The 27,802-nt window shown below is 44.6% G+C and overlaps 1 protein-coding gene across 1 annotated transcript; it reads right to left on the reverse strand.

Annotated features, from left to right (window-relative positions):
• LOC102448953 (galanin receptor type 1-like) lies at positions 1 to 26,833 on the reverse strand. Its single transcript, XM_006117647.3, has 3 exons — positions 25,788 to 26,833; positions 23,652 to 23,717; positions 1 to 991 (listed from the first exon to the last, which is right to left on the reverse strand). Exons 1-3 carry the CDS (start codon positions 26,487 to 26,489, stop codon positions 674 to 676), a joined length of 1,086 nt encoding a protein of 361 aa, XP_006117709.2. The 5' UTR covers positions 26,490 to 26,833; the 3' UTR covers positions 1 to 673.
• Between the last annotated feature and the right edge of the window lie 969 nt (positions 26,834 to 27,802).

Here is a 27,802-nt window from a genome sequence, read left to right on the forward strand (position 1 = left end):
CAGATTGACTGCTCTTTGCTGAACACAAAGCTGGATTTTTTTTCCTTATCTGATAAAACCCCACCCTCCATCTAAACTTAGGCCTCAGTCTCTCTGAATCTGCAAGTATTCAGGAGCTTATATGATGTGAGTACCACTGCTATAAAGAATCTGGTAGTTAATAAGCCACAACAGGGCCAGCTGTGCCTGTGTTAAGTAGAGATATTAAAAATACATTTAGCTAAGTTAATATGTAACCACTGAAAATTTCAGTGGTTATACATTTACATGGGGGGCGGGGGAGGGGCAGGTGAGTACTAGCTCCTATCAGAAACAGTAGCGGGAGGGGTGGGGGAGGGGAGAGCAGGCGAGAGCCAGCACATGTGGGGAGCTGGCTTAAAAGGCCTCAAAGGGAACAGTGTGGGGGTGGGCAGTGCCTATGTGTAACTGTACTCATTAACCAATGAGGTTGGGCTCATTGGTTACATGGGTACATGTTCACATCCCTAGTGTGAAGGGATTCACGCTGCTGCATTAAGGAATGGTTCAGAATTCCTTTAGCATGATGAATAAGTCTTTAAAGCACTCTGCCCCAGAATCGTCTCTATACAAATGTGTTCTCCCCATCCTCCCAATTTTCTCTTTCAGTGGATTATCATTTTACTGTAATGCATTCTCATTTTTTATGCCCAGGTCACACGTTAGTTGTTGAGTGAGTAGTAGAAAAGTTCTCCATGCGTATTCTCACAAGCTTTTCAGCAGGAGCTGGCTTCAGGAGGAACTTGCAGGTGAAGACTTGCCGGCAGGCCTTGCGGAAGTTCTCCGAGAGGAAAGCATAGATGATGGGGTTAATGCAAGAGTTCCCATAGGCTAAGCAATGAGAGATTATGCGAAAAGTGAAGGAGATGTTGTTTAGAGGAAACTGACCAAACTCTGCCCACATGGTAATGATGTGGTGTGGGAGCCAGGATATCAAGAACACAGCAACCACGAGTAGCACTGTCTGCGCTGTCTGGAAAAGACAAAGCCATGTGTTAGCCAGTGCAAAAAATGATCAGTTCTGGGCATGTACTATAAGGTTTATTTTCCTTCTTGTGTGCAGCACTGGCCACTGCTAGACCCATGATCAAATCCCATACTTTCAAAATAACCCAAAACAATATCATCTTTATTTCTATTTCATGCTGTTCTTTAACTCTGCAGAGCATTAATATTACCATTGTACAGATCTATAGTGCCTCTTTTGTAAGGCTCTCCAAGTGCTTAATAGGCACAATATGCAGTAGACCACTGAAATGCTGCAGCTGTGTAATGGAACTCAGGAACATGCCTTTTGGATAGGTGGAATGGCATCGAGGTGACCCAACAGACCCAGGTTGAATAATGATATTTAATTAAAGCAGGTCCAGGACCTTGGGGGTATTTTTGTTTTCTGAAATGAATTCAAGCCCCACCATAACTCTAATTGTACCACTGGAGCTCTAGTTCAACATACTCTCAGAAGGAAGAAAGCTACCTGATGTAACACCAGCCAAAGTTGTCAGGGTCTTCGTCCCTACTTGTAAAGGCTCCCTGACAAGAAAAGCAGTTTTGTTTCTTTTTATTTTAGTTCTAGCTGACAGTTATTGTGCATTGGCAATCCCTCTGTGGAAACGGAGGAGACAATGTTGCTTGAATTTTACTGCGATGTGAAATGGGTGAGATCAACCTCAGCTGGAAGATACAGTGTGGCCCTCGTTTAGCTATGCCAAGGTAAACACCTCCAACGCTTTGTCTCCACTTAGCTCACTTGAAAATTCTTTAACTTTTTTCTTTAACTTTTTTTATTTTACTGTTTAATAGAGAAATAAGCTTGAAATGATGAAGACAAAACTTTGAATGGGGAGTAGGGTCTTATAGTGCAAATTCCTAGAGCTAGGGCATGGTGCTTCTATTTTCAGTTCTGCCACAAACTTCCCATGTGGATGTAAACCCCCTTTTCCTCCCTGTGTTACTCAGGAACAGTCACACACACACTAAAGAATATATGATGGTGGTGCTTCCATCTTACTGGCCCTGTACACACTTAATGGTGTGCCTTAGGAGCCTCCAGGAATAAAATTATTTCTGCAATAATCCGGGTCTAACTCCAGGACAATTATAAATAATATACATCTATTTGATTAAATTAGAATTAACACACCTTTACTTAACTTAAATGTTTCTTTAAGTTAAGTAAAGATTAACCGTGAATAAAATCAATTAAAGTACACAAATAAAAGGAACTTATCTGTCTGGCATTTGCACTGCCACCATTTATCCCACCCCAGAGCATGCACTCCTCTGGATTCAAAGTCCCAAACACTTGCATGGGCGTGCTTGAAGGTCTGCAGCTGGAGTGGAGACAGCACTCTGCAGGTCCTGTGTGTGTGAGTCCAAGCTGAGCAGCCAGCTGCAAAATTCCTCTGCCACTGCAGCTGGCTCCATCAAATGCCAGCAGCTCTGGTTCACTGGGCTGGTCACTCTGCCTCTCTTTGGACCCAGAATTAGTCTGTATCTCTGAGGTCTGTTCCAGGAAGCACTTACCCAAAGAGCCCAGTTACTCTCAGTTTCCTCCTGTGTGCAGGAATATGTAGCCTTTTTCAAGCATAGCCAGAGTCTTTCCCATCTAGGGACAATCAGCAGCCCCTGAAGCAGCCTGCTAGATCCAAGCCCCACATGCTCTCAGTCCCAGGCTCTAGCTGCAACACAGCAGCCTGGCTCCTTTCTCCCGAAAATGGAAAGCCTCTCTCTCTCCCAAAATGCCCAGATGAATCCCCTTCCTCCTTTTTCCTCCAGGGCTCATGGGAGTTGTAGTCTCTAGCGCTAGATTGTGGCACAAAGAATCCTCCCAGGAAAAGTCAGAGGCCCCTTTTAGTAAGGGGACTACATAAGTCATAAGTCAGTCATCTAACCCTAACATTAGCATCAGACCTATACAAGTAGGCTACGTCTAGACTGGCATGATTTTCTGGAAATGCTTTTAACAGAAAAGCACTTTTTGCAGAAAAGCGTCCGTGGCCAATCTAGACATGCTTTTGCGCAAAAAAGGCCCGATCACCATTTTTGCGATCGGGGTTTTTTTGCGGAAAACAGATCTCAGCTGTCTACACTGTCCCTTTTTCGCACAAGTTTTGCGCAAAAGGGACTTTTGCCTGAACGGGAGCAGCATAGTATTTCCACAAAAAGCACTGATTTCTTACAGTAGGAAGTCAGTGCTTTTGCGGAAATTCAAGTGGCCAGTGTAGACAGCTGGCAAGTTTTTCCGGAAAAGCAGCTGATTTTCCGGAAAAACTGGCCAGTCTAGACACAGCCGTAGGGATAATACTCCAGAGACAAAGGTGTTGCAAGAATAAACTTATTTTGAGACCTGTGTCAATGAAGGTGCTATCAATGTGTGTGTTAGTTACTGTGAAGTCACCTGTACTGACTGAAGGTAGTGAAGCCCCTATGAAATAAGAAGTTAAGGCTTGATGAGAGGCCATACTTTGCAAAATGCACAACCTATGTAACTACTGCCACATGTGAGGCCAAAAGACTAGCAGGATTGAGAGAATGGGACTTTTGTATAGGTTATCCCAGATGCTTCAACTTATCTGCAGTTACATTATATAGGATCAAAGTTGAAGGGATTCAGAGTTGTATTTATCATAAGACAATCACATAAGCTTTTGAAGAAACTTACTGCTCTTGCTTCTTGTTCCATAGAAGTGCAAGAAAGCACTCAAGATTCTCAGCATCTTCATCCCACCTAATGGAAGGATCTACATTTACACAGATACCAAGAAGGTTGAATTCTTTTGGACCTTAAGTGATGGCTAAGGAAGGGGTTCTCTTCCCTTCCTATAGTCTAGTAAACCTTTCAAATATACTCTTTTGAAGTGTATCACCAGATAACATTTTTCTGCACTGCTGATGTACAGATTGTCTTCTGTGTTGTCTTCTGCAGACTAAGAATGTTAAAATGTGGCTAATCAGCTAATTGAGTAGTCGATGGAATTTCCATCCACTACTTGATTAGTCGATAAGGAGGGGAGTGCTCGCTACCTCAGTTGCAGCTCTTCAGTTTAAATGTAGTAGGAGTTGGGCTGCCGCAGGCAAAACATATAGCCAATTGCAGCAAGGCTGCTACAAAAAAAAAAGACTACTAAGGAGCGATATGAGTAAGATCTATACAATAATAATTGACATGGAGAAAGTAGATAATCATAATACTAGGATTTACTACATTAAATTAATAGGTAGCAAGTTTAAAACAAACAAAAGGAAGTATTTCTTTACAAAATGCTCTGTCAATCTGTAGAACTCTTTGCTAGAAGATGTGAAGACCAAGACTATGATAAGGTTCAAAAAAAGAACTAGATACATTCATGGAGGATAGCTCCATCAATGGCTATTAGCCAGGATGGGCAGAGATGAGGTCTTTAGCCTCTGTTTGCCAGAAACTGGAAATGAGCAACGGGGAATGGGTCACTTGATGATTACCTGTTCTGTTCATTTCCTATGGGGCAGCTGGCACTGGCCCCTGCTGGAATACAGGATACTGAGCTAGATGGATCTTTGGTCTGACCCAGTATGGCTATTCTTATGTTCTTGAAATCTTAAAACTGGAAATATGTCTTTAATAGATGAAATACTACCCTTTAACCATAATCTTTTGAAAAGTCATGGAATAAAGATGGAAGAGAAGACTAGAAAAGGGCAAATATAGTGTCTATCTGTAGAAAGGGAAATAAGAACAACCGAGGAAACTACAGACCAGTCTAACTTCTGTGCCCGGGAAGATAATAGAGCAAGTAATTATGGAATTCATCTGCAAACAACTGAAAGATATTAAGGTGATAGGTAACATCCAGCATGGATTTGTAAAGAACGAATCATGTCAAACCAAACTGATAGCTTTCTTTGATAGGATAACAAGTCTTGTGGACAAGGGAGAAGTGGTGGATGTGATCTACCTGGACTTTAGTAAGGCATTTAATATAGTCTCACATGATGATCTTATCAATAAACTAGGGCAATACAACCTAGATGGGGCTACTATAAGGTAGGTGCATAACTGACTGAATAACAGTTCTCAGAGAGTAGTTATTAACAGTTCCATAGGAGTCTGTTTTTGGACCGGTTCTGTTCAATATCTTCATCAGTGATTTGGTGATGGCATAGTGAGTATGATTATTAAGTTTGCAGATGTTACCAACCTGGGAGGGGTTGCAAGTGCTTTGGAGAGCAGGGTCGTAATTCAAAATGATATGGACAAACTGGAGAAATGGTCTGAGGTAAAAAGGATGAAGTTTAATAAGGACAAATGGAAAGTGCTCCACTTAAGAAGGAATAATCAATTTGACACACACAGAATGGGAAGCGACTGTCTTGGAAGCAGTACTGCAGAAAAGGCTCCAGGGGGTCATAATGGACCACATGCTAAATATGAGTCAACAGTGTGACACTGTTGCAAAAAAAGCAAACATGATTCTGGGATGCATTAATAGGTGTTGTGAGCAAGACATGAGAAGTCATTCTTCTGCTCTATTCTGCACTGATTAGGCCTCAATTGGAGTACTGTGTCCAGTTCTGGGCACCACATTTCAAGAAAAATGTGGAGAAATTGGAGAAGGTCCAGAGAAGAGGAACAAAAATGATTAAAGATCTAGAAAACATTAGCTATGAGGGAAGACTGAAATAATTGGGCTTTTTTAGTTTAGAAAACTGAAGACTGAGAGGGGACATGATATCAGTTTTAAAGCATCTAACAGGGTGTTACAAAGAGGAGGGAGAAAAATTGTTCATCTTGACCTCTGAGGATAGGACAAGAAACAATAGGCTGAAATTGCAGCAAAGGAGGTTTAGTTTTGACATTAGGAAAAACTTCCTTTCAGGGTGGTTAAACGCTGGAATAAATTGCCTAGGGAGGTTGTGGAATCTCTGTCACGGGAGATATTTAAGATCAGGTTGGATAGACATCTATCAAGGAATAATCTAGACTGTTCTTGGTCCCTCCACGAGGGCTGGGGACTGGACTTGATGATCTCTCGAGGTCCCTTTCAGTTCTAGTATTCTCTGATTCTGCAAGCAGCATACAAGTCCAGCTTGTCTGCGGCAAAGGCATGAATTTGGTCTGTTTCTCTGTGTCTTCAGTGTAAATAGAACTAGGAAATACCTCAGAGAACAGTGAAAAGTGCATCTACATGGAAGGTAAACAAAGCTCTCAAGCTAAATGAACTGGAATGAAGACCATTTCATGATCACAACTTGGATGAGGTCTTAACTCTCAGGAAGTCTTTTGGTCTCATGAGACAAACAATAGACTGTGAAATATAGCAGAAAAAAAGTTATTTTGGCATCCAACATCCAGGGAACAAAAGGATAGCATTGCCCATTGAGCTCATGAAAAGTAGATCCTCTTGATCTGAAAAGCAAAACTAACTGGAACTGACTATAAGTGAGCATCTTGTTGACACAAAGATTGCTGAATTTAACTTGCTGAAGTTAAGTTTTAATTTCTAGAAAGTGTTTTGTTTTATAGGAACCATATCTGTGTCTTTTATTCATACTTAAATATCTGTTTATTGTTGTTAAACTTACGCTTTTTTATTACAAAACTGTCTCAGTGCTGTGCCTTAAACTGAAGAGGGTGAAGTAATAGAATCTTAGAACCTGAACCAGAAGGGATCTTAGTAGGTCATCTAGTCCAGTCCCTTGCATGCATGGAAGGATTAAGAAATTAACTAGATGATTTCTGACAGGTGTTTGTCGAACCTGTTCTTAAAAACTTCCAATGATGGTGATTCCACAGACTACTTAGGCAGCTTGTTCTAGTTCTTAACCACCTTGATAGTTAAGAAGTTTTTCTGAATATCCAACTTAAATCTCCCTTGCTGCAGTTAAATATGTTTCTTGTCCTGTCCTCAGAGGCTAACAAGAACCAATTTTCACCCTCTCTTCTAACATTTCATGTACTTAAAAACTGTTATGTCGTCCACTTTGTCTTCTCTTCGTCTTACTAAATAAACCCAGTTTTTACAATCTTTCCTCATAGCTCATTTTTTAGACCTTTAATAATTTTTGTTGCATTTCTCTGGACTTTCTCCAATTTGTTCATATGTTTTTTGAAATGTGGCACTCAGAACTGGACAGAATACTCCAGAAGAGGCCTTATCACAGTGGAGTAGAGTATCTTGTGTCATGCTTACAACACTCCTGTTAATACATCCCAGAATTATGTTTGCTTTATTTATTTATTTTTTTTTGCAACAGTTTCTCACAGTTGGCTCATACTTTACATGTAGTACACTATAACCCCTAAATCCCTTTCCACAGTACTCCTTCCTAGGCAGTCATTTCCTGTTTTGTGTGTGTCCCTCCCTAAGGGGAATACTTTGCATTTGTCCTTGTTGAATTTCATCCTATTTGCCTCCGATCATTTCTCCAATTTGTCCAGATAATTTTTAATTATGATCCTAATCTCCTAACCACTTGCACCCCTTCCATCTTGGTATCATCCACAAACTTCGTAAGTGTACTCTCTATACCAAGGGTAGGGAATCTATGGTCAGATGCAGCCAGTGGCTTGCCTTGATCCAGCCCATGAGGCTCAGGGCTCTCCAGCCCTGCATCAGCATGAGCCAGCACTGACATTCCAGCCACACCATGGTTTGGTGCCCCTCTGCATGGCTGGAGCACCATCCCCCAGCTCCCCACTACTGGAGGGAGGGGGAACCCTGAGCCTCACAGGCTGGATCAAAGCAAGCCGCTAGCTCCATCAGGCCCAGAGGTTCTGCCCGTTAGGAGAGGAAGAGGCTCTGTGCTGGAATGGCAGTGCAGGGCAACGTCACTGGGAACCACTCCCATCCACTCCCGTCACTGGGATCCCCAGCCAATGGGAGAAACGGGTGGAGCCTGCAAGCCACTGCAGGGTGGCATGGAGCCATTTGTGCCCCCCCCCCCAGAGCTATGCTAGATAAGTGCCCCCATCGCCTACCCCTTTCCACTCCTTCCTCGCACTCCAGCCCGCTCCTGCACTCCCCTCTCACTCTTACCCCACACCCCATCCCATCTTTCTCCCCACCACACCTCCCAGTCTGCTGCTGCATCCCACTCCTGCACCCCCTCTCCTACCCAGACTGTGCACTTCCACTCTCAGCCTGCTCCTGCATCCTACCTTCTGTCCAGACCCCACACTCCCAACCCACTCCTACCCCCTACCACCTGCCCAGACCTTACACTCCCATTCCCTGGCAGCCCCTTCCCACACTCTTCCCTCATTTTTGACCCCACCCCAGAGGCCCCAAAAATGTGCTAACCCCAGGCTGTAGAAAACTTAATTTGGCCTTAGAGGGAAGCCCTGAAACCTTGGCATTCCCCCTGATGGGGCTGGTGTGCGAGGGGAACCGTGGTGAACAGAATTGCATGAGTGAGGCATGTTGTCTTTTTTTTTCTGCTTATCAGCTGGGGGCCACATTCATGTGGCGGGGTTTTGTTTTTTGTTTTGTTCCTCATTTGTGTGTGGACCTCAATTGATTTTTCTGTGAGTCAGAGGCCCCTGACTCAAAAATGTTTCCTTATTCCTGCACTATACCATCATCTAAATCATTAACCAGGATACTGAACAAAGACAGATGCAGGGACTAATCCTTGTGGGACCCCATATGCTCTCCCCTTCTAGCTTGACTGTGAAGTACTAACTACTCCCCGTGAACTGTTTTCCAGCCAATTATGTGCCCATCTTGTAGTAGCTCCATCTAGCCTATATCTCCCTAGTTTGCTCATGGTAAGGACATGCAAGTTGGAATAAAAAGCCTTACTAACATCAAGATAAACTAAACCGATCGCTTCGCTTCTTTCTACAAGGCTTGTTACCCTGTCAAAGAAACCTATTAGGTTGATTTGACATGATTTGTTCTGGACAAATCCATGCTGACAGTTACTTATCTCACTATCTTCTAGATGTTTGCAAATTGCTTCATTATTTGTTCTGTTATCTTTCTGCATATTGAAATCTTCAGCTACACTCACAGACTTCTGAGAGAATCCAAGGCATGGGCCTGGACACTGGAGGGCAGATTATTTTGAGGGGACTTGGGACTAGAAGTGGTGTTGGGGTCACTGTAAGGAACAGCCACGGTGGTGGAAATCAGTGTGAGGATGCTTTGTGCAGGCTGCTGGTGTCAGGGTTAAAACTGCCCAGGGTTACAGGTCAGGTGATGACAGAACCCCTTACCAGCCTGTGTGAACCCCAAAGCATCTCAATCATTCTGCCATGTGCTGTCTAAATAAAGTTAGAGTAGCCAATGCCTTTTAAACCCATCAAGAAAAAGGATATCTTCCCCTCTAACTGCCTATTTTTAGTATTATATAATTATTTACACCTTTTAAGCCACCTTAATACATTATGCAACATCGTTTCTATATGGACAGACTTTGAGTTGTCTTAAGGGCATAAGAATTGATGTATCAGATTTAGCAGCAAAGCAACGATGTTAAAAAGCCAGGTCAGCAAAACCCATGCCTTCATTTTGGCTGGATAATATTTAATGCACTGTCCTGATGTAATTTCAATATCCAATTTCACTGTTCTTTGTTAACACAGATCCCTATTATGTGTTCAAGTGGATTACATGTAATTATTTTCCTAGAAAAGGGGTAATTTTCTAGTGCAGCGGTTCTCGAACTTTTTGGGCTCCGGAGCCCTTTGCATGCGTAAAAATTTATGCGGCGCTCCAGCGGTCCACTGATTGTATGTGTTGTACCTATCGATGTTTCCAGTTTGTCATCCTCATGGAGCCTCTGGAGATGCCTCATGGAGCCCTGGTGCTCCGCGGAGCAGTTTGAGAAACACGGTTCTAATGAACAGATTAAATGGCAGAGCTTGTATTAGCTATATCTAGCAGTGCCTTAGAAAACTGGGGCAACATTACTTTAACTTAATCTCTAGTATTTCACATGGAAGTGTGGCAGGGATTTGCTCTGTTTCTGCCATTATTTGAAACCTTTAAAGAGAAATATTTGAGGAGGCAAAAGGAGCCAGACCTTTAAACTCCATTGAAATATATTGAACTAGATCTTTTTGTGAGAAGAAAGTAAAAAAGGTGTATTGTTTCATGTGTGACAAAGTCCCTTGGTAGCTCCCTGGGGGTTCTGTGCTTCTTGGTGGTTACTTGAGCGCCTCAGAGACTCACAGAGCCCCCTTTTTTGCCCTGGGATTTCCCTAGAGGCAAGGGTCCACGCTTACCAAGTCATTCTCATCACAGGCCAGTCCTTGGGGTTCAGGATTTGATTTGATTTGCTCTGCTCTGTGCACCTTCTAAAAATTCTCCCCCCCCACATGGGAGGAATCCTTTTATAGGAACCCCAGAGGCCTTAATTGGCAGCAGGTGCTTAATTAATCCCAGCTGCAAGCTGCCTCCTAATTAGGCCTCTATTTTCTACCCTGGCTGCTGGGTTGTGTTCAGGTGAGGCTAATTTGGAAACAAGAAAGCATTAACCCACCTCCCAATATGGCTGCCTTCTATAAGGGTATGTCTACACTACCCCCCTAGTTCGAACTAGGGGGGTAGTGTAGACATACCCTAAGAGTTTTGCAGTTTGCAGGCTATGGTCTGTCTCACATGATATGGATGAGCCAAGATTTTAAGCAGCAAAATGCTATTTTGGTGCCAATTTTACAGAAGTGCTGACCACTGACCCTCCGAAAATCAGGCCTCTTTTAAGGCTCAAGCTGGATTTGAGGCACGCAGGGTGTTGGAGTCACCCTGTAAGGAATAGCCAACATGGTGGAAGTCAGTGTGCGGATGCTTTGTGCAGGCTGCTGGTGTCAGAGTTAAAAATGTGCAGCACCCAGGGTTACACTGATCACTTTCTAAAAATAGGGGGCAGACTAGAGGCAGTTTCCATTTTGGATGTACAGGCAGTCCCCGGGTTACGTACAAGATAGGGACTGTAGGTTTGTTCTTAAGTTGAATCTGCATGTAAGTCGGAACTGGCATCCTGATTCAGCCGCTTAAGAACCCCAGGCGTCCCCAAGTCAGCTGCTGCTGAAACTGATCAGCAGCTGATTCCAGGAAGCCTGGGGCAGAGCAACTCTGCCTCGGGCTTCCTGTAGTCAGCCGCTGGTCAGTTTCAGCAGCGGCTAACTTGGGGACGCCTGGGGCAGAACAGCTCGGGTGCTGCTGGGTTGGTCCAGTAGTGCGGGCGCTCCTCAGCGCTACTGGACCAACCCAGCAGCACCCCAGCTGCTCTGCCCCAGGCGTCCTGATTCAGCCACTGCTGAAACTGATCAGCAGCGGCTGAGTCACGACTCCTGGGGCAGAGTAGCTGGGGTGCTGCCGGGTTGGTCCAGTAGCGCCAAGGAGCGGTGCTGTGGGACCAATTGGCAGCGCCCCACCTGCTCTACCACAGGCCCCGGGCTTTGCTCCACATCTCCCTGGTCTGCTGAGGGGGGCACTAGCTGCGTCCCCCTCAGCAGACCAGAGAGACGCAGAGCAAAGCGGCGGAGGACCCGGGCCGGACCAGAGAGACGCTGAGCAAAGCAGCGCAGGACCCGGGGCTGGACCCGCGGCGCTTCCAGCTGATCTGGAAGCGGTCGCGGGTCCGGCCCCGGGTCCTGCGCCGCTTTGGTCCCGGTCTCCCTGGTCTGCTGGCTCCCGCAGCAGACCAGGGAGACGGGGAGCAGCTTTTCTCGCCCCGGAGGAGGCGGGCGGGGGGACCAGGCGTCCCGCCGCTCCAGTCCTCCGGGGCGAGAAAATCCCCGTTTGTATCTGCAGATCCGACATAAGTCGGATCCGCGTAACTCGGGGACTGCCTGTACTAAATTTTGCAAAAACTTTTCACAACAAAAGCTAGGAATTCATTTTGCAAACCCATTTCATGTCTTACATTTCAGTAAACCTGATCTGTACCAACTTTTAATTTCAAAACTTTTTTTATAGCCACAAAATGTTCGTCTGGGTGTACTATTCAGAGCAGAATATATGCTGCTTATAATTAACAGTGTAATCTGAATGAGTATTTGATGTTATGAAGTATTTGGAATGAGGAAATAATTGAATGAGCATGGACCTTATCAAAAATGCTTTTTGCTCAGAATGAATATTAGACGTGTTCAATATTTTTATGACAAGCTAATCCAGAACACTAATTTCCTGGGAGCAGGAGGGCATCCTTCATTCTGATCAAGAGACATGTGTTACTGTTGAGTCACATGCTTGCAGTAATGACCCCACCAACCTAAATTACTTTTATTGTTTAACTATTTCATGACTTTAAGACGTGTCATCACAAAAATGTCCCTATTTTATTTTTAAGATATGGTCATTTTACATTCAGGATGAATGCAATTAGCTGTGAATGTAAGTTATCTCTGAAAGCTTAAGGATTCTCATTAAACTTTCTCTGAGCTGTCTATTTATGTTCCACTGAACAGCTGCTTGGAAACTAATCTAGACCAGAAATGGCTTAAAGGAGCTATAATTACTGCATTATGTTCTGCATAGCTCTATGAAAATCAGTCTTAAAGACTCATATGAATTTATGTATTAAAACTAGAAGACTTAGTCAGTGTTGCTTGGGCCCTTAACTTAATAAGGTACCACAGGACTGCTCATTTTCAAATAAGTTTTGTTTTTCTTCATTTAAATCATTGTTCTGAGGTAGGGCAGGGGATGAAGGGTTCAGTATTCAGGCTGCCTGCGAGAGAGGACAACCCCAGCCCTCTGTCACCAAAGTAGCTTGACTGCTGCAGCAGACACAGCCAGGGGGAAGGGTGCATATCCCCCAGCAGCAGGACAGACAGACACAAACTCTTTGAAATGTGTAGTAGACAGGTGTCCCTTTCTCCACCTCTGCTCCCTGATGGCCCAATGAGGTTATAGTTATCCTGATCCCCATCTCTGTCCCCTTACTGCCACCTGTGGTCATACTGCAATATAACTCCCACCAGCCAGACCCCTCCCTTTCCATTTTATGAGACACAATCAAATTCTAGGCACATCCCATTGTCCTGGTACAACCAAACGCTTATGTTGCATTAAGTTATGATAAGAGGAAGCTGCATACTGAATTTGGTAGTCCTAATTCTTACCATTTAGGAGGAGTTCTTGAACAAATGGACTCACAGATGGATAGACATATTCACATTTCTAAAATATACAGATTAAGATTAAGTCAAGATGCGGAATAAACATTCTAGCATGTCTGCTGGCAGTGATTACATTAGGGATTGTCTATATCATGAAATGCCCTGGAACAGATGTCAAGAAAACCTCCTCATGTGGAAACTCACACTGCATATTGGAAGTAGGTCAAGCTAATTCGGTAAAAGGTAGTCAGTGCAGAATCCTAGTTTCCACACAGGGAATTATTGTAGAACAGCTATCATGCTTTGAATTCATAGCCTTGCTTATTTCGCACTAGCTCCCTGGCATAGACAAACCCTTCAAGTATTCTGCAGCTTAAATGTTCACACTCGTCGCAGTTTTCCCCAATTTCAACAGTTTACATCAACCTCCCTCTCATTCCCTCCATCAGAGTATTTTCATTAACCTCACTCCACCTGCCCTCTCTACTCACCTACTGTCACTTGTCTGACTGTTTGGCTAATCCACTAACAAAAGCCTGCCCAAAACTATTTATTTTAAATTCAGAGGGAAAAGTTGCAGTACTGACAAGATTTCGGCCAACCACCCTGTTTGCCCTCCTGGTGAGTGAAATCCCTTCCGTTGTCCAATCCATTGTCGTGTCTGTTTGGATTGCCAGCTCTTCAGGGCACACACAATTTATTCTATGGTTGTACATTGCCTCTCACACAGGGGCCCCAGTCTTTGTTGCTGCTGTAATATCAATATTATTGCCTGAGTTCATACGGGCCACAGAGTCACTGGAATGTTTCCTCAATGTAGAGAGATCCTTTACTATATCTAAAAATAGAATTGTGCAAAAATAGTTGTACAATATGTTCCAACAAGGTTATTCACTCTTAAATATTTGTGTGACATCAGTTGAATATAATATCTGAAACAAATAATTATAAAACTATCTATTGCTATCATTTTTTGGTTCCTATAACTCAGATTTACCAAGATGAGTAGGGTCTATTTCCTGGTTAGAACCACAGTTGAGTACACATGTGCCGATCACTTATGCCTCTTTTTTCACCCCTCCAAGAAACAAATTTAAGGTTCTCTCCATTCTCAATCTATCTTACAGAACAGAACCATGCAGGAAATAAAGAATATGGAACCAGCAGTTCCAACCCCAGGGAATTTTAAGAAATGTGGACATTCAGACAGACAGCGTCCCCTTTAGAAAAGTCTCACACTAAATCTAAATTCCCTTTCCATCCATGGAAGAAACCCAACTATCAATCTGTAAGTCTTACCCAATGCTTGATAGAAGAACAAAATTAGGGATGTGTTTGCATTCAGTTCTGTTCCTACAGTGAAAACATGAGAGAATTGGATGAGTAGATGAGTAACAAGCATGTCACCTCCACAACATCTGTTTCCAATTCTTTAATTTTTAATCTGGAAACAGTAAATGCTATGTGTTCTGTAATGGAAGATGATATTTCCTTAACATTCCCCTCTTAAGCCATGGAGGAAGGTCACATGAACTCTTGGTAGAAACTGTCCTATAAAAGACTTTCTCCTACCCTCTCCCCCCAAATTACTAAACAATTCTCAGCTACAGAGTGTTTTGAACACTTTACTCCACCCCGACCGACATTATGTGCTGTCATTCAATATACTGCTTTCAGGATGAATTGCTTGAATAAGCTACTAGGGGTAACTGAGAACAACACAATTTCTCCCCAAGATGGAGAACCTTAGTATCATTTAACTCACCATGGTCTGCCTTTCTCGAAAGGCAAGCAAGACTCCCAATTTCATTCTTGTAATGAGACCACTAACTTTCCCTATGAGCTCCTAGCACTATGCTCCAGCAGTTAATCTGTGCTTTGTGATTACAATGTTTGTTAGGAAAGGGGTCACAGCATTGTGTTATCCAAAAAAGGTTGTTTCAAAGTGTGACTGTTGCAGTTGAAGGCCTGTAGTAGGAGCACATCTGACTGCTAACCAACACAATTGTATTTACAAGTATGTCTGGAGCAGTGGGACATAGCACAGGTGTCAGTCTGCCAGAAAGAGAAACACATATGGTGGTAATAGGGCAATAGCAGAGTCTGTCTTCCATCAGACTGTGTGGCACCATCAGCGTCAGCTTTGATGTCAGCCTCCTTACTCCGATGTCGGAGGCACAGGCCAAGCCAAGTGAGGGGCACCCTTGATTCCCACGCCTGCGCCAACCCAGCAGGACTAGCCACAGAAGGGGAAGCAGGAGAGGACCCTCTGGCTCAGAAAGACCCTCACTCCCTGTAGCATCATCATCATTCCCAGATAAGGCAGTGGTGGGTAAACCCCTGTCCCCACCCTTGATAGACTCTTGTGCCCACCAGTTTGCCCCGAGGCAGGGGCTAGATGAAGACTGGCAATGGGTCACTGAGACAAGGTGGGCATAGGGACTTGGGGGTTCTTGAGGGGAGGACCCAGAGTGTGGGGGCCCTGTGACAGGGCAGTACTCAGAGGGAAGGACGCCATGGTTGGGGTGGGTCCTAACACAAAGTGGTGGAGAATAACAGCTAACAGCGGGCATGACACTAGAAGGAGGTGCTCCAGGGCTAAAGAGGCTAATTCCCAAGTGACTAGCAGGAGACCCGACAGTGGTGAGTCCTGTCGTGTTACAAGCCTGTACAACGGTTACAAGGATTGCCATGAGGTGCAACTCAGCTGCAGGCGTCTGCCTCCTACCAGAAGTCCAATGCTCCATCCAGGACTTTTGATCACTCGGGCTTCCTTGCGGAGAAAACAGACTCTTGTCTTCACAATTTGAAGAACTCCATAAGGGACCCTTAAAGAATCCATACTCTGCCTTTAGGCCCCAGCAGCCTGCCCAGTTTTACCTCGGTCCTCCTAGGTAAGACTGTGAGTGCCATAGGGGTTAGCACAATAACAGTAGGGGCATAGCAATGTTAGAGAATTCAAGGTGGTCCAGCTAGCTTGCCAGGCGTTCCTGCCTTGGTTGAGGGGCAGCCGTGTGATGGTGATGACAGACAGCACCGTGGCAATGTTTTGTATCAACAGACGGTGGTGCTTGCTCTTCTTCCCCGTGTCAGGAAGTCATTGCCCTGTGGGACTTGTGCATCTCCCACAACATCCGCCTGCTGGCCTCATATCTTCCAGGGAAGCAGAATGACTCTGTGGATCACCTCGGGTTGTCTCTTCAAGGAGACATCACTCTATCTTCTGGTGTGGATGGAGCAGTTGATCAATGTGTTCCCCTTGGTGCTTCTAATACCCAGGATCCTCCTCAGAATTTGACAGGACAAAGTGGTAGTCATTCTGATTGCACTAGCATGGCAAAGGCAGCATTAGTTCACCATGTTCCCATCACGGTCGGTGGCCAGGTCCATAACACTCCTCCTGGTGCCGGACCTCAGTTTTTCAGGCTATGCCACTAAAACTTAGCGTCACTCCAGCTCACAGCATGGCTGAACTGCCTTGAGCTCCAGTGTTCAGACTCAGTCAGGGAGGTTCTAATGCATAGTCATAAGACTTCCACCACCAGGACGACTTAGCTAGCTAAATGGAACCAGTTCTCCCTACGGTGCCTTGCTAAGGGTATGCACCTTTCCCCAAGAAGCTGCTCCTAGACCACCTCCTTTCCTTAAAGCAGAAGTGTTTTGCTGTCTTGTCCATTAAGGTGCAGCTAGCAGCTATGTCTGCCTTCCTCGCAGGGTCAGGACCGGCATCCCCATTTGGGGATCCAGTAGTGGGTTGGTTACTTAGGGGATTGGATCAGCTCTACCCTCAGACAACCGTTGCCTCCTTGGGGCCTGAATTTGATGCTCTCTTGGCTTATGGCCAATCCCTGGCCACCTGTTCTTTAGCCTACCTCTCATACAAGGCAGTCCTTCTGGTAGTGGTTATTTCAGACAGATGGGTGTCAGAGCTATAAGCCCTTACCGCTGAGCCCCCTTACACTGTTCTTTATAAAGACAAGGTGCAGCTACAACCCCATCCTGTTTTTTCTACCCATGTCACTCAGGACAGGGAAATGACGCTGCACTCCCTACATGTCAGGTGTGCCCTTGCTTTTTATCTGGAGCTTATTAAACCGTGCCTGTGGTCAACACAGCTTTGTATTTCCTTTGCGGACTACATGAAGGGTCTCCTGTTTTTGTCACAGCACCTCTCATCCTGTATCACTACGTGCATCAAACTGTGTTATGACTTGGCCAAGGTGCTGGCCCTGCCTATCATAGCCCTCTTAGTTCAGGCACAAGCCTCAGCGGTGGCCTTTCTAACACAAAGTCCTGATTCGTGACATTTGCAGGGCAGCTACATGGTCCTCTGTGCACATCTTGATGGCTTGTTATTTCCTCACCCAGCAAGCCCGGTGTTCAGCAGAATTGTACTGCACTCAGCAACAAGTCGAGTTTTGATCCCTCCTCCATTTAAACTGCTGGTAAGTCACATTTTGGAATGGACATGAGCAATCACTCGAAGAAGAAAGAAGAGTTACTTATCTTTGTAACGATTGTACTTTCAGATGTGTTGCTCATGTCCATTCCAGAGTTACTCGCCTTCCCTCTGTTGGATTGTTCTGGCAAGAAGGAACTGAAGCAGGGGTCAGGCTGGCTGGAGTATATATACACAATGCTAGGAGGTTTTAGGCCTGATCCTGAAGCCCTTACTCATGTGTAGACTCATTAAAGTTAGTAAGACTTGCATGAGAAAAGGTTTACAAAATCAACCTTTTCTTTTTATAGAATCATAGAATTCTAGGGCTGGAAGAGACCTCCGAGGTCATCGAGTCCGGCCCCCTGCCCAAAGCAGGAGCAACCCTAATTAAATCATCCCAGCCAGGGCTTTGTCAAGCTGAGACTTAAAAACCTCTAGGGAAGAAGATTCTACCAGGTCCCTAGGTGACACACTCCAGTACTTCACCACCCTCCTAATGAAATAGTTTTTCCTAATAGCCAATCTAGGCCTCCCCCACTGTAACTTGAGACCATTGCTCCTTGTTCTGCCATCCATCACTACTGAGAATAGCCTCTCTCCATCCTCTTTGGAACCTTCCTTCAGGAAGTTGAAGGCTGCTATCAAATCCCCCCTCACTCTTCTCTTCTGCAGACTAAACAAACCCAAATCCCTCAGCCTCTCCTCACAGGTCATGTGCTCCAGCCACCTAATAATTTGGTTGCCCTCTGCTGGACCCTCTCAAATGCATCCCCATCCTTTCTATAGTGGGGGGGCCAGAATTGGACACAGTAATTCACATGTGGCCTCACTAGTGCCAAATAAAGGGGAATAATCACTTCTCTGGATCTGCTGGCAATGCTCCTCCTAATGCAGCCTAATATGCCATTAGCCTTCTTGGCTACATGCTGTTGACTCATATCTAGCTTCTCATCCATAGTAATCCCCAGATCCTTTTCTGCTGAACTGCTACTTAGCCAGTCAGTCCCCAGCCTGTAACAATGTTTGGGATTCTTCCATCCCAAGTGCAGGACTCTGCACTTGTCCTTGTTGAACCTCAAAATCAAAAGGGAAGGTTGGCTTTTTTAAATTGTTTATTTTGCTGGTTCTGCACAAGGGAGGAAAAAAATTGAGCAAAACGACTCTAGCTAATATTGGCTAAAATTATGGTAGTGAGTCAGCAAGTCAGAAAGGAGTCAAGACTGATGGTTGAACTGCTAACCATGGCATTAAGATTACTGACTTTGTTTTCTCTTTCAGTGTGCTAAGAGAAGATGCAAATCAAGTCTGGTAAAATGTACATAAAATTGTCACCTCATTCAAAGAGACCATGTTTTTATGCTAATTTTACATTTGATAAATCAAAGCAATTTAGGCTTTGATCACAGTGAAATTATAAGTATATTTTATAAACCTATAGGTTCTGCAGCTTCTAAAAGATACTTATAGATTTTCTAACATGCAGCAAGCTGCTTTGTGCAGATAGCCTGGAACGAAATGGTAAAGTGAAAGCCGTTCATTTGTTAGAGTTGCCTCTGGGTTTTTTTAAAGACCAGGTCTGTAATAAATCCACTTGTCACGCTATCAGATCAATTAGTTATATAATAGGGAAGGTAGTTTAATAAAAACGACAAGAAGTAATTCAATTTGTATGAAGGCCTGTGAAGTGTTCTTTGCAATACCTACTGTGCCAGCGGCTGAGCGTGACACTCGACATGCTTTAAGTACACTTTGAAAGAACAGACAGGCGTTGAGAGAGCCTGAAAGAATTGCCTAGTAGAGATGCTTATGAGGGGATAAGAGAAATGGTTGAATCAAACTGGGAAAGAAAATGACAGTCTAATCTGCTTGTGAAAAGAGAGATGTGCGAGCACCTGCTGAGTGAAGAGTACCAAAATGAGAAAGTAAAAGGTGTCATATCACAGAAGCCTGAGCTTCCATAGAAGCATACGTCTGATTTAATGTTAAGTACTAATGAAATAAAAATGGATGATCACTTTGTCACTTTCCTGGGGTGCCCAGGACTATGAGCCAGTGTTGAACATTCTGCCCCCATCTCTGTGAGAGACACTTGCTGGTGCTAAATTGGGGGTCAGCTCCCTGACCCTTAGTCTGCTAGCCACCCCATCTCCTCAGGTATCTGCCAGCCCTTCCTTTGCCTTGAAGTGTTGGGCCCTTGCTTTAAGTTGTAAGAGGAAGCTGCATATGAAATGTGGTGGTCCTAGCTCTTATAATTTAGGAGCAGTTCTTGAACAGACAGATAGACACATAGACAGACAAACAAAGATCAACATGGCCATTTTGAAATTTGCCCAAATAAATGCAATAGGGTTATTGTAGATTTTAATCAATTTCTGAAAATGTTCCTCCAAACCATATCTACTCTATATTTGAGAATTTGCCTGTGACTGTGTGCATCTGTCTGTATGCAGCTTCCTCTTATCATAACTTAAAGCAATGTAAGGGATTGGTTGTGCCTGGAAAATGAGATGCACCTGAAATGGGACTGTTTCAAATGAAATGGAAAAGGAGGGCTCTGCTATATAATGACCACATGGGGGCAACTGGGGATATGAGATGGAAGGCAGGGACAGTTAGGCTACATCTAGAATACAAGTCTCTTTCGAAAGAGGCTTTTTTGAAAGAATCTTTCAAAAAAGCCTCTTTCGAAAGAGAGCGTCTAGACTGCAACCACTTCTTTGGAAAAAGCGAGCCACTTTTTTGGAAGAGAGCACCCAGGCAGTCTGGATGCTCTTTCGAAAAAGTCCTCTTTGCATTCAAGAATGCCTTTTTTCAAAAGAGCACTTTCGAAAAAAGATGTTCTTCCTCATAAAATGAGGTTTACCGCGGTTGAAAAAACCTCTGTGTTCTTTCGATTTAATTTTGAAAGAACTCAGTGGCAGTCTAGACTTAGGGAAAGTTTTTTCAAGAAAAGGCCACTTTTTCGAAACCCCCCTGTAGTCTAGACACACTCTTATACTCTATAATAAACACAGTGGGCTGAAAGGGGCCAGAGATGCGACTAGGATAGTTATAACCCCAATGGGCCAGAGGGGACAGGGCTAGACAAAGGGACAGCTATCTACTATATATTTGAGTTTGTCTGTGTGTCTCTCTGTCTGTCCCCCAGCCAGGGAACATGCAACCCTCCCCAAATTTACCTGGGGCAGCTGCAGCGGTGAAGAGGTGCTTCTCACGTGGCCCAAAACGGCTGTGGTGAGAGAGGGCTGGGGTTGTCCTCTCTCCCAAGGCAGTCTGCATACTGAACCCCTCATTCCCAACTCCACCCCAGAGCAATGATTTAAATGAAGAAAAACAAAAATTAATTGAGTTAAGGACCTGCACAATGCCAGTAAATCTTCTAGTTTCTAAATAAAAAGGGTGTTCTACCAAGCTTAAAGTATTTTCTGCATCCATACTTAGAATGCTGGCATCTTTAAAGGCAGTTTTGCATTGGTGAATAGGCATTATTGTCTCTAATTTGAATGCTAGTATTAGTTAAAATAGTACAATAGGTACCAAAACTGTTTCTGCTTGATAGAAGGTATTTGGCATTCTGCCTACTAGACTATATTTATTATCAATGGCAATACCCCTGTTTTAAACATTTTATAAAATTTAACATGAATCTATCTGGTCCAGGATTTTCCTCTTGATTTTGGTAATGAGATTGCCATCTTTATTTCTTCCAGTGTTGTTGTGCCATGTAGGATACTCTTTCATTATATTTCAGTCTGAGGATTGTTAATAGCTGTTGTTTTTTGGTGTTAGAGAATTCCATTTTTTTTGTCCTTAAGGCTGTTCTAATCTGTTGGAAATCAATCTGACTAATAATCAGCTAGATTTGTTCCTTCATTTATATAGCCTTGGGTTGGCAAATATAAGAGCTGTTTTTCTTCCCTGTTATCAGTGCTTTTAAATTATTTTCTGTATTTTTCATCTCTTGGTGTAAACCTGCATTATTAGTCAAATAATATTGCTTCTGCAAGCTATAAGTTTGTTCCTCACAGCTATATATACCCGCAGATCGACATGCTGGAAGTCAATCTTCTGGTGTTCAATTTAGCGGGTCTAGAAAGGACCCTCTAAATCAAATGCTGAGGGTGCCCTGGTTGGCGCTAGTACTCCTATTCCTCACAAGGAGTAAGGGAAGTTGACAAGAGTGTTTTTCCCATCGACCTCCCACTGTAGGGATGGCACCAAAGTTTGAATGTAGGTACGTTGACTCCAGAATTAATGTAGCTGGAGTTGTGTGTCTTAATTCAAACTTATCCCAAAGGGTGTGTCTAGACTACATGCCTCCGTCGACGGAGGCATGTAGATTAGCCAGATCGGCAGAGGGAAATGAAGCCGCGATTAAAATAATCGCGGCTTCATTTAACTTTAAATGGCTGCCCCGCTCTGCCGATCAACTGTTTGTCGGCAGATCGGGGCAGTCTGGACGCGCCGCGCCGACAAAGAAGCCTTTCTTGATCGGCACAGATATGCCTCGTGAAACCAGGTTTACCTCTGCCGATCAAGAAAGGCTTCTTTGTCGGCGCGTTGCGTCCAGACTGCCCCGATCTGCCGACAAACAGCTGATCGGCAGAGCGGGGCAGCCATTTAAATTTAAATGAAGCCGCGATTATTTTAATCGCGGCTTCATTTCCCTCTGCCGATCTGGCTAATCTACATGCCTCCGTCGACGGAGGCATGTAGTTTAGACGTACCCCTAGTGTAGACCTGATCCTAGTCAACCTGGTTTTGATTGTGAGATGTGTCCTCTTACTCTAATTTAAAAGCCTCCTAAACAGTTTCCAAAGGTCTGCCCTAGAATCATAGAATCATAGGGTTGGAAGAGACCTTAGGAAGTTGAGTTCAACCCCCTGCTAAAAGCAGGACCAATCCCAACTAAATAATCCCACCCAGAGCTTTGTCAAACAAGGACTTAAAAACCTCTAGGAATGAATATCCTTTCACCTCCCTAGGTAACCCATTGCAGTACTTCACTACCCTTCTAGTGAAATAGTTTTTCCTAATAGCCAACCTAGATCTCCCCCACTGCAACTTGAGACCATTGCTCCTTGTTCTGTCATCAGTCCCACTGAGAACAGTCTCTCTCTGTCCTCTTTGGAACCTGCCTTCAGGTAGCTGAAGGCTGATATCAAATCCCCCCTCACTCTTCTCTTCTCTTCTCTTCTCTTCTCTTCTCTTCTCTTCTCTTCTCTTCTCTTCTCTTCTCTTCTCTTCTCTTCTCTTCTGTAGACTAAATAATCCCTCAGCCTCTCCTCATAAGTCATGTGCTCCAGCCCCCTAATCATTTTTGTTACCCTTCACTGGACTTTCTCCGAGGTATCCACATCTTTTCTGTAATGCGGGGAGGAGGGGGTACAATTGGACACAATACTTCGGATGAGGCCTCACCAGTGCCAAATAGAGGGGAATAATCAGTTCCCTATACCTGCTGGTGCTACTTCTACTAATGCACCCCAATATGCTATTAGTTTTCTGTGCTACAAGGGCACACTGTTGACTCATATCTAGCTGCTCATCCACTGGAATCCCCAGCTCCTTCTCATTCATAATCATTATCAGTGTGTGCTCCTCCAAACAGAAGGGACATCCCAGTCACTCCACCCTCAGCTTCCTGACAGGAGAAAGAAACCTTTCTCCTGCTGCTGCAACACCAGTGTGTTCAAAAGGAAGGCAAGGGAGTCCTCTGAGGTATGAAACTCTGCTGCTGGTTGCAGTCCTCTCCAGAGGGAGGAGGGGCCCAGCACATAAAGAGAGCTTGACTCATGCCACTGTGTTTTCAGGGGATCCCAGGAGGCGGGGAGGCAGGTGAAGCCACAGTCTTGCACTTTGGATAGCCCAACAGTGTGGTGGCTGAGATGGCACCCATTCACCTATAGCAATGCTGACAATGTTGCTCTGGCAGGTGGATCTCTGATCTTCTCAGCAGCTGCCCCTTCCACTCTTTTCTCACCAGTGCTCTTGGACTACCCTGGGTCTATCAATGGTGCAGCATAGAGAGACATTAATCAGTTTAGAGATCTGTCAGATACACGCTATGTTCCAGATATGACAGAAGTAAAGTTTACTATTCATTGCTTCCATAGATTTAAGGAAGTTTGTATTTACCTTTTTCTTTGATCTCTCTGACTTCTTGGAAATGTTCTTCACTTTCTTATGAAGATGATATAAAACCTAAAATATATATCTATATTTAGCAGTAGACACTGTACACAAATGCTATTACATGCTGGGTTGAAATTTTCAACTCCAGATATTAATCCTTAACATTTTTTCTAAAAGCTTGTTTCCTGAGGAAAATTATGAAAAAACTAAGATTGGACAAGGAGTTGCTCATTATACATAATTAGACTGACCCAAAGTTTGGGGAAGTCCATGTGAATGTTTCCTTCAGCTTTCAATGGACTTTGGATCAGGTTAATTCCATGTTTCTCAACCAGTGATACCGCAGGGGTACTCAGGAGAAGTCTGGGGGGTACGCCAACACAATCGAAATTTGGAGAAAATTGAATTTTTGTTTTAAGTTTTACTGCGCTTTATTATTTTTGTACTTTTTACATCCAAAAATTTCATCACCCACCCAGCTACGATTAAGTTGTTTAAACAAATTTGTTGCAAAGATAGAAAAATTTTTTGTGTGTCTGAAAACTGTAGGTACTGGGGGATACTTATAATATTTTTTAAAAAGGGGGTACTTTATAAAAAAAGGTTGAAAAACACTGGGTTAACTCAACTCCATGAATAAGTCCCATCAAGATATAACATGGTCACTGGCCACTGTCAGTTCTGCATCCAGTCAGTATAGGACACTTACTGGAAACTATGAACCGGGCATGCTGAACTGGTAATTTGAATTTAAAGTTACTTATCTATGCCTGGTCTACACTAGAAAATTAGGTTGTTTTCACTACATCGGTCAGGAGTGTGAAAAATCCACCCCTAAGCTGTGTTGGTAAGATGATTTACATCCCTATGCAGACAGTGCTTGGTCGATGGAAGAGTGTATCCATCAACTTCACTGTTGCCTCTTGGAGAGGTGAATTACCTGTACTGATGACAGAATGCCTCTCATTGGCACAGGTAGTGTCTACACTGAAGTGCTACAGTGGCACAACTGTAGCAGTGCAACTGTGCTGGTGTAGCATTAAGTGTAAACAACCTCGAAGGGTTTGATTTGAAAGAGTTGTAGGCAGATGCAGGACCATAAAACACACACACACACACACACACACACACACACACACACACACACACACACACACGATTAAGAAGATAATTTCCATTCAGTGCTCTAACAAAATTTAAATTAACCTTTTAAAACACAATTACAGCAAAGCTGTAACCAGGCAATTACTTTACTCTGACTGTTGGAGCGAGGAGATTAACGTACCTAAATCAATTATTTGTAAGAAAGTCCATCTACTAAATGACGTTCACATGCCATTTGCCGGCACACACACACCATGAGCAATGGACTGGAAAGGAATCAGCATCAATCTAAGCTACCACAGGAGAAGCGACACACTTTGTTGAAAGATGTTTGTATATGTGATATTTAATCATACACACAAGGACAGAGATTAGAGATTTCAATATAAACACAGCAGAAAAGCGATGTTCCTCTTCCTAATGTAAGTCCAATTACTGACATTTCAAGCATAGGTTTTCAGAGGAGTTTTGTTATACTGGTAGAATATACTGCTAATCTTAAAGGGACATCAGCTTCAGTCACTTTTATTAGAAGTGTTACCTAATACGGTCACTTAATGGTCTCAGAAAAAGTCTGTTAATTGTGTTTTCTTTTTTGTGTCACACCCAACAACAAGGGGAGAACATTTTTACAAAAGTAGGAAAATGATTGTAAAGTTACAAGAATCAGCATGGGAGTTGGGGTGACTGGTAAGGGATGAGTCCCCATCAATCTTGAAAAAGGTGTTTGGGGGGACTGTTCCAGCCCCCTCTCCTGCCAATCCTAGGAAGGGAATAAGCAAATAAATATTTGGAGATCCGTCGTGTTAAGCCAATTTTTCCCACTCCCCTTTTTTCACCCCCTCTTAGCCTGGAATTGGTATCCTCAGCTTTGGGAAAGGAACAAGGATGGTGGGTACTTCCCTCCATCCCAGGAAAGGCAATATAGGGTGGGCCAATTGACCACGAGTCTTGGTTAGGAGGTAAGGGAAACTGGCAATCTTGTAACTCCTTATAAGACCACCACCAATGACTCCCTTCTCTCCCTTCACCCACCTTGGCATAGCAGCAGGTAATGAGCACCAGGGGGAGCAGGTACCCCACCATCAGGATGGTCACCTTGTAGCTTTGCTTGGCAGCTGAATCATCAGCCCACTGTTCCCAGCAGAAGGAGCTGTTGGGTGCCTGCTGGTGGCCGCTCATGAGGGCCTGGTGCTGGGCCACAGGGATGGCAATGAGCAGCGACAGCAGCCAGATGATGCCCACACCCAGGGAGGCGTTGCGCTTACTACGGATACAGGGTGACCGCTTGGCATGCACCACAGCAATGTATCTGTCCACAGACATGGCCACCAGGGTGAAGATGCTGACCAGCATGGTGGCCATGGCCAGGTAGTGAACCCACTTGCAGAAGAAGGCACCGAAGACCCATTCAGGCAGGGAGTAGATGGTGGCTTGGAAGGGGACGCAGAAGAGCAGGAAGGAGAAGTCTGCAACGCTCAGGTTGAGGATGAATATGTTAGTTGCGCTGCGGGAAGGGCGCCCCCCAGATCGGATTCGCCCCAGCACCACTAACACCAGTGTGTTCCCCACCGTGCCCAGCAGGAAAATCAGCCCAAAGAGCACAGGCACAATCACTATCTCGGGGCCACCCCCAGACACTTGCAGCCAACACACTGGAGAGCCCGTCCAGTTACTCCCGATGTTGCACTCGGTGGCATTAGCCCGGGGAGAAAGCACAGCCGCCTCCTCCTCCATGGAGCCAGCCTCAGTACCAGGGAAAGACAGGATCTTAGGGGTGCCTGCTGGGGCCAGTCCTGATGCTCCTCCGGGTCCCACGGTGGTGATCTGTCTGAGTTATTTGGTGCTCAGTGACCCTGCTTCCAGGAGGTTCCTCCTCCAGGGTGTCTCTGCCTGGGTTCTCTCCGGGGGGGAAGAGAACGTCGGTTCCTCCAGTGGCAGTGTCTGGGCTCCCGGACCCAGCTCCTGGTTGCTGTGACAGCGAAGGGGGCTTTGCAGCAGCAGCAGCAGCAGCAACAGCTGGCGGTGGTGGTGAAATGCAAGCAGAGGGACTAGAGAATGGAGTACCTGCAAGAGGGACTGCACTGGAAGCTCTGAGTGTGATCTGCGCTGCTCCAGCTCCTTTGCGGCACTCCCCCTTCCCTCTCCACCCACTCTGATCCACAGAGCCACCGCTGCCTCCCTCCCTCCCTTCCCCAGCTTCACTCAACACTGGAGCTAAGTTAACAGGAGTCATGTCCCGGGCTGAAGCTTTTAGAAAAGAAGCCCCAGTCTCCTCCACCCAGCAGGCATGTACCTGGCGAAGGGGAGGACAGCAAAGATGTTCTGATTTAAAGGGCAGCCTGCGTGGTACTGCCAAAGAGTAGAGCTGGGGAGCTGTTGCAAACACAGGGAAAGAGGTAAGAGCAGGATTTTATAGCTGTAAAATCTGGATTCTGCCAGCTAGTCACCCTCCCCTCCCCCGCCCTTTAACTGTACTATGAAAATGGAAGAGATTTACCTGATAGCAGGGCACCAAATATCTGGTGCTTTCTGCATCCTGGCACGAGTGCTGCAAAACCCCAGAACAAGCACCCAGCTTCTGATGCCTAAATAGAGCATAGATACAGCTGCTCCTCGTGCAAACCAATTCAGACCTCATTGCAACAGAGTCACAGAAATCTGGTACCTGGACACACTTTTGTTTGATCAAATTCTGTTTCACCATATAGGCATGTGGGTAAAATTTTTGCTCTGTCCAATAGGATCTAGCTTTATCTGTAGTCCATGGATAGTGCATACAGGATCTCTAGCACCATGCAACACAGACAGGCCAAAGCTTGGCAGGCTCATGCCGGTGGCAACTTGATTTCACTGGCAGAAGTCTGGGGTCCCTTGGTTTCCAGGGGTTTTAACTGTTGACATTAGGGCATGTCTGTTCTACAGAGTTATTTTGAAATAATTCATGTTATTTCGAAATAACAAAGCGAGCATCTATGCAGCAAGCGCACTATTTCAAAATTATTTTGGAACAGTGGGCTTGCGATAGCGAAATAATAACCCCTCATTCT

The sequence above is a fragment of the Pelodiscus sinensis genome, chromosome 12, assembly GCF_052426305.1.
Source record: "Pelodiscus sinensis isolate ZL-2025 chromosome 12, ASM5242630v1, whole genome shotgun sequence".
In the NCBI taxonomy this organism is placed as follows: domain Eukaryota; kingdom Metazoa; phylum Chordata; order Testudines; family Trionychidae; genus Pelodiscus; species Pelodiscus sinensis.

Coding starts and splice junctions, on each gene's coding strand:
- LOC102448953 (XM_006117647.3), bottom strand. CDS start 26,489: ATGGAGGAGGAGGCGGCTGTGCTTTCTCCCCGGGCTAATGCCACCGAG. Junction 23,718..25,787: donor TTACCTGCTGCTATGCCAAG/GTGGGTGAAGGG, acceptor TATATATTTTAG/GTTTTATATCATCTTCATAA. Junction 992..23,651: donor CAGAGAGATCAAAGAAAAAG/GTAAATACAAAC, acceptor TGTCTTTTCCAG/ACAGCGCAGACAGTGCTACT.